General features: G+C 52.3%; 2 protein-coding genes across 2 annotated transcripts; both read left to right on the forward strand.

The window, feature by feature from the left end:
* Positions 1-1,296: 1,296 nt before the first annotated feature.
* Positions 1,297-4,749, forward strand: RAB7A (RAB7A, member RAS oncogene family; the record flags this gene model as incomplete). Its single annotated transcript, XM_082004547.1, has 5 exons — positions 1,297-1,349; positions 2,427-2,553; positions 3,363-3,581; positions 4,120-4,248; positions 4,416-4,749. The coding sequence occupies 5 exons, from the start codon at positions 1,297-1,299 to the stop codon at positions 4,509-4,511; spliced, it is 624 nt and encodes a 207-aa protein (XP_081860673.1). The 3' UTR covers positions 4,512-4,749.
* A 9,375-nt stretch (positions 4,750-14,124) lies between these two features.
* Positions 14,125-14,775, forward strand: H1-10 (H1.10 linker histone; the record flags this gene model as incomplete). The annotated part of the gene is made up of 1 exon (XM_082004741.1): positions 14,125-14,775. The coding sequence occupies one exon, from the start codon at positions 14,125-14,127 to the stop codon at positions 14,773-14,775; it is 651 nt and encodes a 216-aa protein (XP_081860867.1).
* Between the last annotated feature and the right edge of the window lie 5,373 nt (positions 14,776-20,148).

Below are 20,148 nucleotides of genomic sequence, written 5' to 3' on the forward strand. Positions count from 1 at the left end.
GTCTTCTAACACTCAAAGCTTGAGATGACTAAGACCTTTTGCAACTGGACTCTGCATCTCATAAGAGGCTCCTACAGCTTGGACCATGCTACCCCCTGCAGTAATGGGGTAAGGCAGATTGCAGTTATATAGCAGCTTAGGCTGTTACATATCCCATGAAACAGATAGGACTGAGCTGCTCAGAAGATGCATATATCCATGTTGTAGAAGTGAAGGCCGCCTTAGCTGTGAAAGTCAGGAATAGCTCCTGAAGAGTAGGAGTGTGGTGCAATGAATGTAGTGTAGCAGGATGGGAATTTTAGGATAACCAAGTTCCCATTTAAGGGCTTAGTACATCAAGCCTGTTGTCAACAGTCTTTGAACTCAAGTAGCACAGCTATAACAATCTTTTGGCTCCTCTTGCTGTATGGAACCTGAAGAGCTTCTCAGGGGAAGCCAGGGAGTCCTTGTGTTGTGGCCCAGGTCAGTAGCAAACTAGGGTCTGTGATCTGATCAAGCTTGAGGACCTAAGAATGGCTTGTCCCATCTCTTCCCCAGAGGTGGGGGAAAAGGGCCTCATGGAAGGAAGGGCATGTTCAATCACTAATAGCCAGACTTCATACTTGTTCTCACTGTGCTAAAGCCCATCTAGAAGTGTATTCGGGCCTGCTGCAGCTGCTGTACTTCTAGTTGCTTCACTTGCTCCCAGGTCCCCTTCGGATCAGTAAGAGTGTGGATCTTGAGCTCAACTCTCACTCTGGCTAATTGGATGGACCATTAGTGGCCCATTTAGAGCCACCTGCCTATAAAGTAGACTGAGTTGTTTACTTGCCACATCTAGTTTAACAGAGCAATAGACTTCATGTTGTGGTATGTCACAGTAGTGGTATTAGAGACTTCTCTGCTTACATCTCACTTAGTAGCACGTGTGAGAGTTAGCCTGTGTTGGGAGCTGATATGCTTTACTGCAGTGCCTTCAGTGAGGCTAAGGGAGATGGCCTAGGCTAGTATACCCACAAAATGGCCTGGAAATAGGGTCCAAAATGGGTTTAGGACAAGTGCTTGGTTCATCTACTTGTTGGTGTTAAGTTGCCACTACTAGTCTGACTTGGCCCTGCCTATGAAATGGGCGAACACCTGGTTAGTGCTCAAGTGCAGTCTTGACTTGAAGGAGTCTGGTTTCAGGGGTGCTGGGCCCTGCCTATCACTGCCTCCTGGCTGGGAGTCAGGTTTCTCAGACTCCAAACTTGTGGCTTTCTGCCTTGAAGAATGACATGCTAATGGTGGGATTCTTCCTCTTTCTTTCTAGTGTAAAAGATGACTTCTAGGAAGAAAGTGTTACTGAAAGTCATCATCCTTGGAGACTCCGGGTAAGTGGAGGAGCCTTTAAGCTGCCCGTCTGCATCTGGCTGGAGCAATGCTTTTGACTAGTGGGAGCCTGGATGCACTCTTAAGAAACCAGCAGTGCTGGGAGGAGGGCTTTACAGCCCCGAACAGCTGTGTTACCTTACAGCTTTAGGAACTCTTCACCACCCTCTGTCTCAAATGTGTCCCTGCAGTTTAATATCTTGAAGTCATGTCAAAATATTAAATGGGGAAACATGTTGGGCAGACCACTCCAGTAGCAGAACTGGATAGCCTTTTTGCAAGGAGGACACATGGTGTTGAAATGAGCGTTTTGCTTAAATAAAAATTTAAACTCCACCAAACTGTTAGTAAGCAATCTTTGCGTTCTGCCTGAGACATAGTTAATACTGAGCCATCTGCTTAATTCTGTCTGATCTGGCTGGAGCCTGCCCCTTGGAGTGAAAGGCTTTGCTCTGTGTTGTTGAGCAAGGAGTCTGCTCCACTGTTACAGGTTACTTGCTGTGCAGGCTGTAACCTGACTCGCATGACATAATGCTTATTGGTACCACTGTGCCCAGCAAGCTGTTGATCGGGGAGTGTTTTTCAGCCACAGAGAGGGCATATGAACCTCTAAGATGGCTCTCTAGGGAGGATCTCCACCTCTGGGTGCCTAGCAGATGTGTATGTGAGCTGTTGCCAGCTGAGATTATCTGTTCTTCCACCTCCTCCTTCTGCAGAGGCTCAAGATGACTGTTTCTGGTGGGTTTCTCTGGGGCGCTTCATCTTCTTCCAAAACTGCCCTCATGATAATAACGTGATGCATACTCCTTACCAAGGATCAGATTACTGATGTGGAAACAAGGTTTCTCAAGATTGTAATCCTTTGTATCCTTAGGTAGTTAATGCTCTTACTCAGCATGTTGCCTCAGCATCTACTGCTGTAAAAGCCCCTTCTTGCAGAGGTGGGTGCATTTTCCCTGCTTGAAAGGCCAGGAGGCTGTGGTGGAAGGCAAAGGGCACCGGGATGTTCTGTTCAGGGTGGTTAATTCAAACATGGTTGTAGAAACAGCCTACCTAGTCTTTTTTGTCTTTCTGTGCAGGGTGGGGAAGACATCGCTCATGAACCAGTATGTGAACAAGAAATTCAGTAACCAGTACAAGGCTACGATAGGTGCAGACTTCCTGACAAAAGAGGTCATGGTGGATGACAGGCTAGTGACAATGCAGGTAAGGAGTGGCTCTGCTCCCTGCTGCAAGGGGTGCCTGGCTGCCTAGACCACACTTGTGTGGAAGTATCTGCTCCAGCATAGTCCACAGTGGTGCAGGGGTCAGTGTACTGGGTGTGAATCTTGTTTGCACAGAACCACTCTTGGCCATAGGTGCTGCTGGGCTTCTCTACAAATCTGTGCATGAGCTGAACAAGGAAAGGGAAAGATCAGTTTGGACTCAGCTAAGAGCAGCTTTGCCAGGCCCAGTTTAAAAACCAGCATTTGGTACTGTCAGTAAACTAGATCTTGTTAGAAATATGCGTTTCCCTAGTGTTCAGGAACTGGAAGGGGCTGGGAAAAGACTCCTTTAGTCAGGTCAACTACTCATGCTGCCCTGAGTCCTGTGGGTATAGTGTTAACCTGCCAGTCTGCTTATGTCTCTGGTATCTGAAGCTTTCATCTCTCCATGGTGAGACTGCAAGGCAGAAAAAGCCCTGTTGCAGCCATCAGAGGAGCGTTTGGACTGTGCTGGTACCCAAGTGTGGCCAAGCACTGCGGGCAGGTCTCCTGCTGACCCGAAGTCCTGCTTGCCCAGAACAAGGATATGTCCCTTGCTGAGGCTGAATACAAAAAGGGTTAACTATCTTTAGAAGGGTGTTTCTGGCTTTTGATACCTAGTGCTTACAGAAATTCCCAAGCCTTCAGGTGCTCCTTTCTGGCTAGGTGGGGGCTCTAGATGCCTGATGGGGAGCTGTGAAATGAATGATGCCCTAAATTGTGGACTATATCAGAGTAGAGCTGGCTTATCTGCCCTGTCTTTTGCTCCAGATATGGGATACAGCAGGACAAGAACGATTTCAGTCCCTGGGAGTTGCCTTCTACAGGGGAGCAGACTGCTGTGTGCTGGTGTTTGATGTCACGGCCCCCAACACATTCAAAACCCTAGACAGCTGGAGGGACGAATTCCTCATTCAGGCCAGTCCAAGGGATCCTGAGAACTTTCCTTTTGTTGTGCTGGGAAACAAGATTGACCTAGAAAACAGACAAGTGAGTACTGGGACTTGCTAGCCTCCTCTTAGGAAACTGCTGGAGTGGGAGTCCTTGTAGGAACACAGGAGGGTTATCTGAGAAACTGGAGTGGGAGGTGACTGTGTGTGGCTCAGCTGGTGTGTGCCTCTGGGAAGGAGTTTCTCCTGCCTGAAGGGGTCAAACCCCTGAGCACAGTATGCTCCTGCCTGCTGGTGGAAGGACTGCAGCAGCTTTCTGAGTAGATGCAAGGAGAGGAGCTAAATTCCAGAATTGCTGAGAGACTCCTGTGGGAGCAAGTCCTTGCTCTACAGATGCCTGAGCAGTCTGTGCCCCATGGTCTCATCTTCCTTAGGCATGGTGTTCCTTGCTCCTGGGACTGAGTATATCTGGTGGTGGGCAGTAGTTCCCTCTGCTCTGTGTCAAGGCTGTAGTCTTGATGAAGCCAGAACTACTGTCTTCCCTCATATCCAACCTGAGCTGTCTCTGGCCTTGCCCTGGAAATAAAACCTCCTTCCAGTGTAGCTGAAGGTGGTGATGCTGCTCTCTGTCCACCCAGGTCACCACAAAACGGGCGCAAGCCTGGTGCTACAGTAAAAACAACATCCCCTACTTTGAAACCAGTGCCAAGGAGGCCATTAATGTGGAACAAGCTTTCCAGACGATTGCACGAAATGCACTTAAACAGGTAGGGAGGAGGACGGTGGGTGCCTCGTGCTGGTCCTGCCTGCCCAGCTCAGCTGCTGTGGGCAGCTTTGGGTTCTCCCAACAGCTTTCTGCAGCTGAGGAAGGCTCTTGCATGCTTGGAGCTGACTGTAGAGCTGTGGCACTAACTCTTCCCTTCTCTCCCACTAGGAAACCGAAGTGGAGCTTTACAATGAATTCCCTGAACCCATCAAACTAGACAAGAATGACCGAGTGAAGGCTTCTGCGGAGAGCTGCAGCTGCTGAGGGGAGAGGGAGGGGTTGAGCACAGTCCTTCACAAATGAATATCACACTTAGGCCTTCAAACACACAGCCCCTCTTCTGTGTTTAAAATGAAATTAAAAAAAAAAATTTCCATCTCCAGCTGCCAAAATCCACCCATCTCCTATGAGCATCTGAGAGTCCCACACTTCAGAGCTCACGTTCCCACACCATCCACATCACACTTCATGGTAACAGACCTTTCTCTTAGAGTAAAATGGAAACTCTTATGTATGTTTGGAACTGAATCTAATTCCAGGTGTCCAATGGAGAGAAACTGTTTACAGGTAATCTGTGTAACAAGTTACATACATTTTTAACTGTCTTGTGTTTTCCCGTGAAGGCTGCAACTGGAAAGGCTGATTACCCATAGTTCATTGCAAGCTCAGCACTCAGTCCAACTAGGTTGAGTTTTGTATGTATCTCTGTTAATGCTTGTTACTTTTAACTAATCAGATCTTTTTACAGTATCCATGTATTATGTAATGCTTCTTTAGGAAAAATCTTATAGTACATGTTAATATATGCAACCAATTAAAAATGTATAAATTAGTGTAAAATTCCTGAATTACATGTTCAAGTACTGAAACACAGATTGTGTAGAAAGTGAGGAGGACACTTGTGAACTGCAGCGTGCTAGCAACACAAAGTCCAGATAGAGGCAGTATTCTGTACAGTAGAGATGAACTATGTAAGCCTTCTTGTTTTGAGGCCAAAAAGGCTTCATCTTCTGGAAAATCTGTCTGGCTTCCTTGTATCTAAATTCTCAATTTGCATAACAGCATTGATATGCACACTGGATTATTGGATTTAAAATTAAATACAGCTATGAAATTACCTCATTTGTTCACCTCCCCTACTGCTTAACTCCTAACATCCTGGAGCGAGTGTGAGAAGGAGCCAGAGCTGAGGTGTCCCAGTGGCTCTCTGTACTGTGGAAGGAGCTCCTCTCCCACCTGGGTTGTGGTAGCTTTTTTCTCAATGAATGACCTGGACTATGAATCTTCCCTTTCTTCTTACTGACTGCTAATCTGGATTTTTGGTATGGAAAAACTTGGCAATCTAGTCCCTTTCCTCTCTTCCTTTCTTCCTGGTATTTGTTCTTGCGTTTGTAGCTTGCTTAAATGGAGCCCTTTTACCTGTTTTCCAGAGGTCTACATTCTAGTACGTAGGCTGAGCTCTTATGTAAAGAGACAAACATGATGCCAATAAACTTAACAAGAACAAACCTTCTTGTTTACTCCTGTTTCTGACTCTCTTTTTTTTTTTTCCTTCACTAACATGCTTTTTCCTCTGTCTAGTCACCATTTTAGCAAGCTAGTGCCTGCTAATTGAAGGATGTTTGTGCTTCCTCCTTACTATAAAATCTATGCCTTCCAGATTGGTTTTTAAGAGTGGGTTGAGCAGGCCCTGCTTGCTTGGCTTCCCTGAGACCGTAGTAGGGCAGCTACCCCTCTGCTTTTCTTGAATTTTCTTGAAGGTGCTTGCAGAGGCAGGAATGGTGCTGGATCTGATTGCTCTTCTGTGAGCATGGTCCTTCAGCCCTGTCCTGGGCATATGGAAACCTTTGTGGAAGGGTGGAGAGGAGGGCAGTGCTGTTAAGGTTCTTCCTACCTGCCTCTGGGAGGGGTTGGTGAGAAGAGCATGATGAGCCCTTCCCAGCTCCCCAGTCAGTGCTTCAGCTAGAGGAGAAGCAAGGCTGCTGGCCTAGGGTACCTAGAGTGAGTTAAGGACCTTTTCCTTGGTCCAGCTTAGTCAAGGTTAAGCCTTTAACTTCTAGATGCTGGGCATGACCCTCTGCTTGTATTCAGCAAGGCTGAGCTTGCTACTCGTGTGCCCACATGAAGGTGGAAAACGAAGTATAGAGAAATGAGGCCAGTTATTTCAAGAGCCTTCTAATAGTCTTTGTGCTCTACATCCTATTTTATGGCTCTGTCCTATCACACTTTTCTCTCACTTGGCTGGGCTTTTGCTGTCCACATCAATCTCAAGTAACTACTCTGCAATAGCAATGTGTCCTGGTGGGATTGCTTTCCTGTCTGCATCTTTTCAAAAGACCCAGACTTTCTGCTCATCTCTGTTTAAAGCATTGCTCTGTGCTTGTTTTCTGTAGGTACAGTTCCAGTGTGGAGAAGGACAAGCTGGGGGAGGGGGGAGCAATAACTATGGAGTGATGTTTTGGGGAATGGGGATGGTCTTAACTCTGCACTTCTCTCCTGCCGCTTTGCCCCTGGGTGAGGGAGCTGAGGCTGGAAGGCCTGCATGGTGCTGTTGTGGATGAGCTCTGAAGAGACTGTGTTTAATGACTCTCCCATCAGGTAAACTGGTGGTGATGCAAGGCAAAGGGAGAATGCCCCACAGGGGCTAGGATAGCTGTGGAGCTTCTTGCCACAAGATGGTATGGATGCTAAAGGAGAGCAAACCAATGCCTTTGCAGGTGAGAATATGATATGTGTGCAAAAAGGGAGGTGAGCGGTGTGGGAATTGGTGCCCTGCTGCTACACTTGGGGCTAATGGTGTCACAGATGGGGACTGGTGTTCCTGCAAGAATCGCTTGTCATCACGGTGGTCTGAAGAAGCCTGGGCTGGGAGAAGCTGGCTGGACCGGTTGTCCCTGCAGGGTACAAGTGTGCTTAAAACCACTCCTGGCATCAGTGAGGCCTCATGGCTTTTACTTCTGTGCTGACCTTTTTGCCTGATGAGTTGCAGGCGCAATGACGATGTGAGGGTGACTTGCTGCTGGGCAAATCGTGGAGCAAACCTCACCCTGGAGGAGGCTGAGGTGTTCAGCTGAGCTTGAGGGCTGCTTCTGCCGTTTGCCCAGGGCCTGGCTGGGCAGGAGGGAGAGACCCCAAGGAGGAGGCTGGCTGCTGGGAGGGGGTCGGTTCCCCAGTCTGCTCCAAGTGTAACAGGCAACCGCTACCACCAGCGCCCAGAATTTGCAAAGTGGTGGGATCCTGGCCCCCGCCAGTGGGTGAAAGCGTGCAAGGTTGCGGCAGGGCAGCCAGGTGTGGGTCTCGGCGGCGGCGGCTGCTCTCTGCCGAGGGGTTGGAGCCGTTGGCGAAGCCAGCTGTGTTTTGTGAGACGTTGGGGCAAATACAAAAGCCGGGGAATCGCACAACCGCATCTGTGCTGCAGGGGCTGGCGGGGGGGGAGCAGCGTCGGAGAAAGTAGACAGACCCCTGGGGTGGCACAGGGAAAGCGGCACGGAGAAGCCACGCTGCGACGCCCGGGGCAGGAAACCTCAGCACGTGCCTTGGCCGCGGCACCGGGGTGGGCTTTGGGGCTGGACGTGTCCTGCCTTGCAACCCACCCCGGCGCGGCGGCGGGAGCCCTCCCGTCAGCCCAGCGCCCGCCGCCGCGGGCGGGCAGGGTGCCAGCCCTGGCCCTGCACACCTGGAGCCCTGAAAGGCCCCAGCACCCAGGTGTGCGCAGCCCCCCCCACCCGGCACGCACCCCGGGGTGCCTGTAGGGAGGCGTGTGCCATAAACACGAAAACATGGTCAGGGTTCCATAGGTACCCGGAAATATTTTTAGCTAAACATTTGTGTGTATGTGGTTTACTTATTCAAACACATTTACACAAGCAGTAGTGTGTAGACATATATATTTATCAAGACGTGTCTTTTGCCAGCTAGAGAGCAAAAAAAGCAGGAGGCACGAGAGCACGAACAGGGCAGGGCGGACACGGTGTGTGCGTACGTGCTGCTATATTATACCCACCCAGACGCGTACCCAAGGCTCAGGGACGGAGAGCACAAGGTGCAGGCGTACCGATGTGCACACCCGCAATGTAAAGTGTTTCTTGCTTCATATCCATATATATATTCAGAGAAAGAGAAGAAATTGTCTCACACATGGAGATGGCTGCCCTCATATATTTTTTTTGTATCTTTATATAAAAGCATTCAAATATGAATGTATAGATATAGACACATGTAAACCTGTGTGTATGGCTATGAATTATCTACCACCCCATATACGGAGAGACAGAGATGATCATACACACTCAGACACATTTTAAATTATTTTATACGTATATGCTTGTATTTATATGTGTGCATGTGTGGTTTTTCTTTCTCTCTCTGTCTACTCACAGATACCCCCATACTTTATTTTTTAGATTTATACCCTTACATGTGTGGTTTTTATATATATACTTATATTTTTAAGATATATATTTCTGTGTTTTATATCTATAAACGAGTGATATACATGCAGATGTGTATGTGTGTCTGTAGTTTAGCTATTTTTCTATTTCTCTGAGAAAGGAAAGAGCGAGGGAGGGAGGGAGGCAGGGGGAGAGAATGAAAGAAAATACAGACACATAAATAAATATTTAAATAAATTTGATGTAGAGGTGGATATGGGGATAGCTGGGGGGGCGACCAGCTCCCTTGCACTCTCTCCATGTGCGCACACGTACACAGACAGAGAATATATATCAAGATAGATACACACACACAAACGCGCTTTTATATATATATATATATATATATGCATCCCAGAGGTTACATATGAGGGTGGGAGGGATTGCAACCTCACACACACAGATACCCCACATGCATTGGGGGGGCGGGGGGGTGAGAGGGAGAGAACAGTGTGCACGGTCTCTCTCATATATGTATATATGCATGTGTGTGTATATATACAGTAAAAGTAAGAATGTGTGTGAACAGCTCTTGCTCACACTAAGTATATATGTACGCAGAGACAGAGTGTATTGTGTGTCTTTAAGTATATATGTATAGATGGGGGGATGCCATCTGTGTATGTGTGTGAACGTCTCTAATTATATATGTTATATAACATCATATATTCATACATATGTGTGTGTATATAGCGAGAGAGTATTGTGTGAGTACATATGCAGCGTGAGAGAGAGGTGAGTGAACAGGTTGCTCTCCCCTCCATAAGTAAGCATATATGTAAATATGCATATATGTGTGTGTGTATATGTAGCAAGAGAATTTCTGTGTCAAGAGCTTTCTATCCCTTTCTAAGTAAGTGCATATATATGTATATACATGTAGTGAGAGAATGATGGGTGTGTGCGAACAGCTGTCGCTCGCGCCTCTCGCGCTCTACATTTGTATATACATAGAGAGAGAATATATTAAACTGTATTTATTTATGCACCCCCGAGATTATACACCGGGGGGGGGGGAGAGAGAGAGAGAAAAAGAGAAAGAGAGAGAGAGAAAGGCGTGCGCGCGCTCTCTCTCTGTATATATATATACATATGAGCATATAGACAAAGAGTAGGCGAGAAGGGGGGGTGCTGGGAGGGGCAGGGCAGGTGTTTGGGGGGGGGCGTATGAACAGGGCTCTCAGTATATATGCCTATATGTGTGTGTGTATATATATATAAAAAAAGAGAATTACATCTGCATGCATGTGAACAATCTCTTCGCATATATATGCGTGTATATATATATGAAAAAAATAAAGTATTGTGCGTGAGAGAACAGTTCTCTGCACAGCGCTCAGTATATCTGTATATATGCAGGGAGAAGGGGAGGAAGAGAGAGTGAGAGACCTGTTACCTCTTCCCCCCCAATATCTAAGTATATTTATGTATATACGTGTCCATGCCTCGTGTGTGTGTGCGCGTGTATGGGTGCGTGTGTGACCGGCTGTCCCTGTATATACGTATCTATATCTGTGCATGTCTATATACAGGAAGAGAATTGTGTTAACAGCTCTCTAAGTATACATTTATATATGTAGTGAGAGAGTGTATGTGTGCCTGTGTGCATGCGTGCGAGAGCAGCTCCCTCTCCCTCATACCAGCGCGCGCGCACGCGTGTGTGTGTGTGTGTGTGTGTAGCGAGAGACTGTTTGAACAGCTCTCTCCCTTTCTCTATATATGTAGGTATGTGTGTATATACATAAAGTGACAGAGAACTCTGTGTGTGTGTATATATATATAAATATCTCGCTCAAGAGAGAGGTGTGTGTGTGAGAGAGAGCGGACAGGACTATCATCTTTCATTATACATGTATATATGCATATTTTTAATATAGTGAGACAATTATGTGTGTGTGAACTGCTCTCTCTGTATATATACATATATATACAATCTATATGCATGTGTATATATATGTATATGTGCATATATGCATATGGGGGGGCGTGTGTGTGAGAGAGAGAACAGCTCTCTATACACACATGTATATACATAAGTGTGTATGTGTATATGTATAGTGCAAGAGGATTTGTGTGTGAACAGCTCTCTCCCTAATTATACGTATATATGTACATGTAGTGAGTGAATTATGTGTGTGTGAAAAGCTCTCTCCCTAAGTCTATACATGCAGTGAATTATGTGTGTGTGAGAACAACTCTGTGTGTATATATACATAGTATATATGTATATGCACAGCAAGAGAAAAGAGTATTGTGTGTGAGAACATCTCAGTATATAGATATATATGCATATATATGGAGAGAGAATAGTGTGTGTGTGTAAGCAGCACTGGCTCTAATTATATATGTATATATGCATATATAAAGAATTATGTGTGAAGTCTCTCTGTACATATATAAGTATACATGTATATAAGCATCTACATAGAAAGGGACAGTAGTGTGTGTGTGAGAAAAACTCTCGCTCGCTCTGTACATATATACATCCATGCAGTGAGAGAATACACACACACACATATATATGCATCCATTTACGCACCCCAGAGATTATACGTGTATATGGAGTGGGGAGAGAATTATAGAAAATCTGTGTGAGAGAGAATAGGTCTTGCTCTTTTTCTCAAGTGTATATGCATATATATTTAATATTGAGACAGCAAGAGAGTAATGTGTGCGAACAGCTCTTGCTCACTCTGTGTGTGTATGTACCTATGCATATATGTATGTATATAGCGAGAGAGAATACTGTGTATGTATTTGTGCGTGATCAGCTAAATATAGATGTATATATGCAAGTCTACATATCGAGAGGGGTAGTGTGTGTCGGTGTGTGAAATAATATCACATGCTCTTTCTATATATGCCTATATATATATACCTGTGTATATAGGCACATATAGTGACAGAGAACTAACACTCTCTCATATGTATGTATACATGCACATATATATACCAAAGTAGAACTGTGTTAGCAGTGTCTCTATATATGTTTACAAACATGTATGCATATATGCCTATATATGTGTGTATATATAGCAAGAGTAATTTTGTGAGAATAGCTCACTCTCTTTGTATACGTGTATATAGAGCAAGCGCATGTGAGAGAGAGAACAGCTCTCTGTTTATACATGTATATATGTATATGAGAGAGGTGTATGCGAACAAGACTCGCACTCTGTCAGTATAAGCATATATGTACATACAGGGCGAGAACATGTGCGTGTTGGAGCTATTGTCTTCCATTCTCTGTGCGTCTCTCCCTCTCGGAGAAGCACCCGTACACACACACAGCCTCCCCCCGTATAGTCCATTCAAATATTCATGTCTTCCTATATTTATGGGTGTGTGCTCTGCTTCCTGCCCTCTCTTTGGGGGAGAGGTGCCAGCTGCCGCCCGCCACCCATATATATTTTATTTAAATATTTATACCTTTATGTCGATATTTTAAAAATACATACCGAGGTGTTTATGTGTATGCGTGCACTTACTTATATTTCTTTTAAATTTACATATAGCTATTACAATAAATAATACTTATTGTAAATTACATATATACAACACACATATGACATACATGCTCCCCCTATACAACCATAATATATAGCCAGCTCAGCTGTAGGTTGCCACTTGGTTACAGCATTAGATCGAAACGTGGACACTTACATGTTTGCACGTTCTTCACACGCACATGTACCTATACATTCTATACGTTGCAGCCGTGCAGGCGGGGCAGTGGGTGCCGCATCCTAGGGGTGGGAGTTGCGATGCTGCCCGCCCTGGGGCCGAGGGGCTCCCTTTGGGGGTCTCCGGCACACCCAAGCCCCCTGCACCCGTCCGGGCCCAACTCATCACAGGGGTGCCCGGCCAGCACGGCTGCTATGGGGTGGCAGAGCCCCGCTGTTACGGGGGGGCTTTCTCCTCGGGGGAGGGGGCATAGGGCGGGACAGAGCACCCCGCTGCAGGACGGGGAGGGTAACTCGACCGGGCAGGATCGGACCCCGGCAAGGGGCGTGCCCGGCGGGCGGCCTCAGGGACCCCCGCCGCCGCGGGCAGCGGGGGCTTGTCCCCTCCAGCGGCGGGGGCCGGCGCCAGGAAATGGCGGAGAGGAGCCGGGGGTGGGGAGAGGAGGAAGAGGAGGAGGAAGGGGAGGTGGCGGGGCTGTGCGGGCTCGGAGCGGCGTGCGTGGGCAGGGGGCGGGGTGCGAGAGTGTGTGCGGGGTGTGTACGTGTGTGCGTGTGCATGTTAGTGCGTGTGCATGTGTAGGGGCGTGTGCCCCGTGCCCCGGCACACGCCCGCGAGCCCCGACGGGCACGCGTGTGCCGGCTGCGGGGCGACCCTGCGCACTCGCACCCCCGGCCCATCCGGGGGCACACGGACCCAACCCCCAGATGCGGGGGCAGAGAGGCCCCTCCAGGCCTGGCCCCGAGGCTCCGCCAGGGAGGCGCCGCGCGCCCCCCGCCCCCGCGAAACCTCTTTCCCCTGTGGGACTTGGGGGGGTGGTGTATTTGGGGGGGGATGTGAGAGCACCGCTGCTGCCACCCCCGGCCCATGCAGAGCCACCTCCTCCCCCGCGCGGCGCGGCTGAGGGGCGGCAGCGATCCCTACCCCCCCCCGCCGTGCCACGCCGGGGTCTCCACAGATACCCCACCCCCCCACCCACCCCCCCCCGCCACGCTGCCCGCATCCTCCGCTGGGGGCGATGCCCGCCGGGGGGGGGCCACACAGGACACGCAGGGCTCCCCTCTCGGGGCCCGCGTCCGGGCGGTCGCGGGGGTGGGGGGCGGTGGGGGGGCGGTGGCCGTCGTCGGGGCGGGGACCCCCGGTCTCGACGCGGCGCTTCCGCGCTGCTGCCGGCGGCCGCGGGAGGGCGTTGCCTGTGTTAGTTCCCTCCGGAGAACCCGGGGCCAGCGCCGCCGCCACCGCCCCCCGCCGCCCGCCGCCTTCCCCCCCCCGCGGCGGCCCCTCCCGGGCGGCGGGCGGCGGCGGCGGCGATGCGGGGGGGGCCGCCGCGGGGCCCCAGCCGCCGCCGCGCCGGGCGCCCCCCTCCTCGCTCCCGCCGCCGCGCCGGGCGCGCCCCCGAAATCGCGGCGGGGGGCGGCGGGTGGCGCGCGGCGGGGGGCGAGGGGGCGGCGGGGGGCTGGGGGCCAGTGTGGCGGGGGGCGCGGGGCGGGCAGGACGGCGCGGGGGGCCCCGGCGGCGGCTCGGGAGCCCCGGGAAAGGGCCCCAAGAAGCACAAGTTGGAGCTGGCGGCGGACCAGGCTGTTGTTGTTCTCAACGTGGTCCGCCCCGCGCCCATATAAAGGGCGGCGGCGGCGCCCGCCCCGCCAGAGCGCGGCGGCGGCGGCGGCGCGGGGCCGAGCTGAGCGGAGTCAGACAGCAGCGCGCCGCGCAGGGCCTCCGCCGCGCCACGCCACGCCGCGGCTGCCCCTGCCCGCCCCCGCGGCATCATGTCGGTGGAGCTGGAAGAAGCCGATCTGCCCCTGACCGAGGCGGAGGAGGTACCGCTAGCCCCGGAGAAGAAAGCGGCGGCTAAGAAGACGAAAGGTGGCGGCGGCTCCTCGCTGTCGCCGTCGAAAAAGAAGAAGAACAACAAGAAGAAGAACCAGCCGGGCAAATACAGCCAGCTGGTGGTGGAGACGATCCGGAAGCTGGGCGAGCGCAATGGCTCCTCGCTGGCTAAAATCTACAACGAGGCCAAGAAGGTGGCTTGGTTCGACCAGCAGAACGGCAGGACCTACCTGAAGTACTCCATCAAGGCGCTGGTGCAGAACGATACGCTGCTGCAGGTCAAGGGCACCGGCGCCAACGGCTCCTTCAAGCTCAACAGGAAGAAGCTGGAAGGCGGAGGCGACGGGGGCGCAGGCAGCAGCGCCCACAAGAAGGCGACGGCTTCCACGTCCCGGCGGGCGGAGAAGAAGCCGGCGGCCAAGAGCAAGAAGCCCGAGAAGAAATCGCACAAGAAGGGAGCCGGCGGCGCGGCGGCGAAGAAAGACAAGGGCAAAGCCAAGAAGGCCACCAAGAAGGGAGCCGCGTCCCCCGGGGGCAAGAAGGTGAAGAAGTCCGCAAAGCCCAAGGCACTCAAGAGCAGGAAGGCATGAGAGCGGGGCGCAGGGAGCCCCCGCCGCCCACCGGACTGTGAGCCCTGCGGCACAGACTGCTCTGAGGATGGACCCCAGGGGACCCGCTTTGTCTTTGTGTTGCTGACTCGGCTCCGCAGCCGCCGTCGCGCGCGGTGAGCGGGGCTGCCCCAGCCCCCCTTCCCCTTCTCCGACGCCTTATTTTTTTAGTCTCGTCCCCCCTCCACCCCCCCGCGGCTTCTCCCCGATCGCGCCCTTTTGTTTTCGGCCGTGCCCCTCCCCGCGTGTAGATGGTTCCGACGCCCCCCCGCCCGCCCCGGTGCTTCACAGGGTTTTTTCCCGCCCGGTTTCCATGGCAGCCATTTTGCGGCGGCAGCGCCCCCGCCGTCCCCCGCGCCACGTGGGCCGGCTCCCGCCGCCCGGGCCCGCCGCGCGCCCCCGCCCCGCCCCTCCCGCCGGGCGCAGCGTGCCTGCTCGCCGCGATTTCGAAAAGCCACGGCGCCCCCTATTGGCTCCCGGCCCCCGGCGCCATGGCAACGGCCCGCGGGGCGCCAATTGGCTGCCGCGGCGTCGGGGCGCTCGTCAAGGGCCGGCGCTCGCGGGAGGCCGCCCGCCCCCTGGCGGGGCCCTTGGGCCGCCGGTTCAGGTCGCGTCTTCAATGGCCTTTAATTTTTTTTTTAATCGATTTTGGGTTGGTTTTGTTCTTTGTTTTGGGGGGCGGGGGGAGGGTGGGGTTTTTCTTTCTTTTCATTTATCGTCGTTTCAAATAAATTGTTAAAAAATGTCGAGCTGTTGTGTGCTCCCTGCAGGCACGGGGCAGGGAGGGCCCAGGGCGAGATGGGGGCGCTCGGCCGTGCTGCAGTGGCCCCTGCTGCCCCTCCAGATGTTGATGCGCCGGAGCAGGCACCCACCCACTCCTTGCCTCCCGGGGAGGGTGGGAGGAGAGGAGGGGGGATTCCCCTGCTATGGGGGCAGGGCAGGGGAGCAACCCCTGCACAGCCCGGAGCATGCTGGCTGTGTAGCTACCCCACGGCTAGGCTCCCAGAGCACCCGTGTTGGGTGGGAGCTCCCAAGGCACACCCCCACCTACAGCCCTCCTTTCCAGCCGCAGCTGTGGTGAGCTTCTGCCCCAGGAGTCAGTGTTCCTGCTGTGCACGCCTACAAGCCACCCCTCAGTCCCTGGCAGTGCCTATTTATAGCTCCTGCCAGGTTGCATAAAGCCCTGCCTGCAAATCTGGGCCATCTCATCCTGCCTGGCCACAGGCACACAGGGCAAGGGATGAGCCCAACACCACCCCCTCATCACCTCCCAGGGAACCCCAACTTACAGTGGGGCTGCAGGCAAGGGAGAGGGAAGGCACCCAGCCCACCCATTTGCTCTCAGCAGCAGGGCAGGGAGCAGCAGTGCTATAGTCGTGCTGTACCTTGCAGGCTGGCAGTGGGCAAGCCCAGAGTAGGGCTGTGCTGCCCTCACCCAAGTTACTAGTAACAGCCTCACACCAGGGCCCTGCTCAGCTGCCTCCAGCACATCAAGAAGGACCATCACCCAGAGCTGCTGCTGGCTGCCCTGAGGGGCTTCACCCAAAGCATTGACATGCTCCCAGTGCTGGGGGAGCACAGGACTGACCAGCCCAATGCACAAGGCCCTGGCAAGGAAGGGCCAGAGGGACAGCAGCCAGCTGGTGCCTGGGGACAGCCACAACCCCAGGTGACAGCAGGGCCCTTCCTCCAGAGCACAGTCCCTGCCCAGCCGCTCTATCCCTATGCCCCTCAGTCAGAGCACAAGCATGGAGAAGGGAAGCAAGTTTTTCTCCCCAAAGAAAGGCCCATCAGCTGAACTCAGCAAGAGAAGCCAGCTGTGCTCCTGGAAGAGACCAGCCATGTTCTGCTGCTGGGGGGCTACAGCCTCCCTCCAGGTCTACATTTAGGTCAGGGCAGCCACCATCCCCCTGCCTACACAAGTCTCACACCAAGCTTGAGCACCTGCCAGCAACCCTGGGTACCAGGAGAGTGCTGCTGCATTCCAGCACTCACCTGCAGTTGTCTCCTCAGTCAGTAGATGACACTGCAGGTTTCAGAGGGCTGGAGAGGATGCCATCACAGAGCTCTGGCAGGTCTCTCCATCAGCAGCAGTCATGCTTCCAACCCAAGCAGCTGCCTGGAGCACACATGGCTGCAGGTGGAGGGGTCTCCCTGCTCCCCACGAGGGGTAGACAGACCAACTGTGGCTCAGCAAGGGCATGGCTCTGCCCTCAGCACTGACCCATAAGGCAAACTGCTCAACTGAAAAGGAGCATTACCTCACAGGTGAACTGCCACTGGCATTCCTGCAGGCAGGTATGGGGCAGGTGAGGGCAGAGGGAAGGCAGCAGAGTGACACACCATGCTGGTGCACAGCTGCAGCCCTCACCTCTCCATCAGAGGGGCTGGCAGCATCTTACCTCACAGGTTGGGACTGCTGGGAGCTGCGATGCCAGCGCATCCCCAAGCAAGCTTCCATGGGTGCTGCCAACCACAAGGGCCAGGCTCTGGAAGTCCTTGGGGCTTGGGTTTCTCCAAGCACCAGTGACTCCAGTCTCATAATCCAAACACAGCCAGTCCCAGAGCTGTGGTACACAGCTGGTGGAGATGCTGCTGCATGTGGCAAGATGCACAGCAGGCTCCTACCTGCAGCAGACAGCTTCAGTTACAGGTCTGTGCCTGTCTCGCCTTCAAATGCCCAAGAGGAGGCAGGGGAAGAGCCCTGCAGCCTCCCTGCCCTCTCCATCAAGAAAGCAAAGGCCAACAGAGACCCTTTCAGGCTCATGTGACCTCTGTGAAGGCTCTACTCGGCCAAGTCCTTCACATTTTATGAGCTCAACTGCTCTGGTGCTACAAAGGATTCAGAAAAGCCAGCACCAGCAACACTGCTCCAAAAAGCCACGAGACCCATCCCTACAGCTGCAGGCTTCACAGTGGCAAAGTCCATTCCAGCTTTCTAATAAAGACCAAGACTTCCACTCTCACGGTCACAATGATGTTCAGCTACGAAGTTTAGGAGGTGATAAAGCCAAGTGTTGCTGAATTGCTTGGGCCAGACAGACAGGATTTCCTTTGGTCTGCCTTACAACAGCCCGGCTTTCCCAGCTGATCCATCACATGGCTGGCAGAGGAAGTTCAAAACCCAGCTGGAGCTCAGTGTCGAGGGCACTACATGTGCCACCAGCACACAGCCACCAGCTCCTAGTTACAGCTGCAGGCATCACCCCACCAGCCTGGGCAGAGCCATGGGGCAGCTACAAAGCTACTCAGCCCTGGGGGTGCAGGGTAGCAGCCCAACCTGTCCCTGTTCCTTGCCGCAGGATACCCCCAACTGCTTAATACTCTGCCTTTTGTTCTGGACAGCATGTTTGGTAGGGCAGGAGGTAGCATCCTGCCCTAGAGACCAGCCCAGCAGCTCCAGTCCTGGCCTACGCCTCCCACAGCCCAGCACAGACCTTGCCAGCACCCAACCCTGACCCCACTGGAAGCAGTTTGAGCTTCCCGCAACCCTTCCTTCCCCAAACCCAAGCAGGGAGCAACTCTGCCTTGCACACCAGACACCAGGACAGCAAACTGGGAGATGCCCAACAAAGGGAGAGGGTGTCAGAGTAACAAACAGCGCTGTATCTCCAGGCGTCCTCCTTCCCCATCAGGATCAGCTTTTTGCATCCAACCTCCAGAAGCCCCTCTCTGCCTACCTGCCTGCAAGATCACCCCAGGAGTCATGGGGCAGCCCATCAGGTGGGGAAAGCACCTCCAGCACTGGGGGAAGGTCCTGGATCCAGCCTTGCTCCTCTGCTGCTCCCAGCCCAGGGGCAGGTCAGTCTTCCTGGTGCTGGTGACAGAGCAGCAGACAACATGGCATTCCCATAGCAGGGACAAGAGCTGGAGAAGGGTTTTGTCCGCTCCCGGGGTAGGAAAAGACTTCTTGTCCAAGTGAAGGGCAGGCAAGACCACTGCTAGGCCAGACCTGGTGTTTTACTTGTCCTTCCCTGCTTGGAGAAAACCAATCCCAGACTCCAAGCTGCCACCAGAGAGCCTGCTCCTGCAGACCGCTGCCAGATTCAGTAGGTTTGGTGAGGTGACAAGACACAGCACACTCGACAGCATTCAACAGGGAACCAGTTTAATCAGATATTGGGTTTGCACCGCTCTTTTCAGTATCACAAGTTCTGCATTTTTCTAAGAAGTACAACGCACTCTCGGGTTTTACAGAATGCTGGTCCTGGAGAAAACAAGAGGGAGAGAACAAGACACTTGGATACAGACACAGCAACCACCATGCTGGGCAGCAGAAAGGAAACCCCTCATCCCCACCTCACTGACAGCAACAGTCACTTTACAGGAGGAAGAGAAATCCTGGGGGTCCATGCCACAACAGCAGGGCTGTGGCCAGCTGCCCCCCACCCACCTGAGGTCAAGGTACCCCAGCATAGCCATGGGACACACCTGCACCCCCATTAGCACAACACTAAAGCACACTGCTTCCACATTCCACAACAGAGTGAAAAACCCCTCATAAAACCAGTTGACAAGCATCCAGGTTCATCTACTCTAGGTAATAATAAACTCAGAGCCAGGGTAAGGTTACTTCATCCAGAAGATTAACAGCTGATTCACTAGGTCGAACACATGCTACTTACAGCACATCAACAGAAGTTGCTCAGTTTTTTTAGAATTTTTTTTTTTTTACTTAAAAAGACATGTTATGAAGGTCTACGGTCCGATTGCCTAGACACTGCCACATGCACACGACTATCAGCCTCCACAGAAGCGGGCTGCTCTGGGCAGCCAGGAAAGCTGTGTCTGCATCAGCTATTCCAGGTGTCACGAGACAGCAAGCCTGCTCCCATGCTCGCACATTATCCACACAGCTAGTACTGTATTTATTTAATGGCTAAGAGTGGGTTTTAATACAAACTCTAGGCTTGTTTTTAAAACAAAATGTTAATCCATAGAGGGTTACAGTTAAAACAGATATCATCGCCACTTTATTTCTCAGAACCAGAAATAGTGTTAAACAAACAAACAAACAACAACAAAAAAAGACACACAGCATGTCATTTCCATAAGTGCAACCAGGGTACAGGGCACCTCTCAGCAACACGAAGGGTTTCCGCAGCCGGGAGAGGAGGAGAGCCACGGCAGAAGATGGCAGCTCCCGCTCCTGGCAGGCGCCTGACCTTGCGACGCTCTCTGAGGGGATTTGTCACCGCAGTTTCTGCTCCACCCCACTAGTGAGACCCACAGCATGTGGGACCACCGAGTTTCCCATTGCCCACCAAGCCAGGGAGCTGCGGGAAGGTGACTTTGCAGGGAGGTACCCCAAAATAAGAGACCTTAAAATAAATAGGACCAGAGCTTCTTTACAGG

The sequence above is a fragment of the Phaethon aethereus genome (assembly GCF_964289735.1).
Source record: "Phaethon aethereus genome assembly, chromosome: 11".
Taxonomy (NCBI): domain Eukaryota; kingdom Metazoa; phylum Chordata; class Aves; order Phaethontiformes; family Phaethontidae; genus Phaethon; species Phaethon aethereus.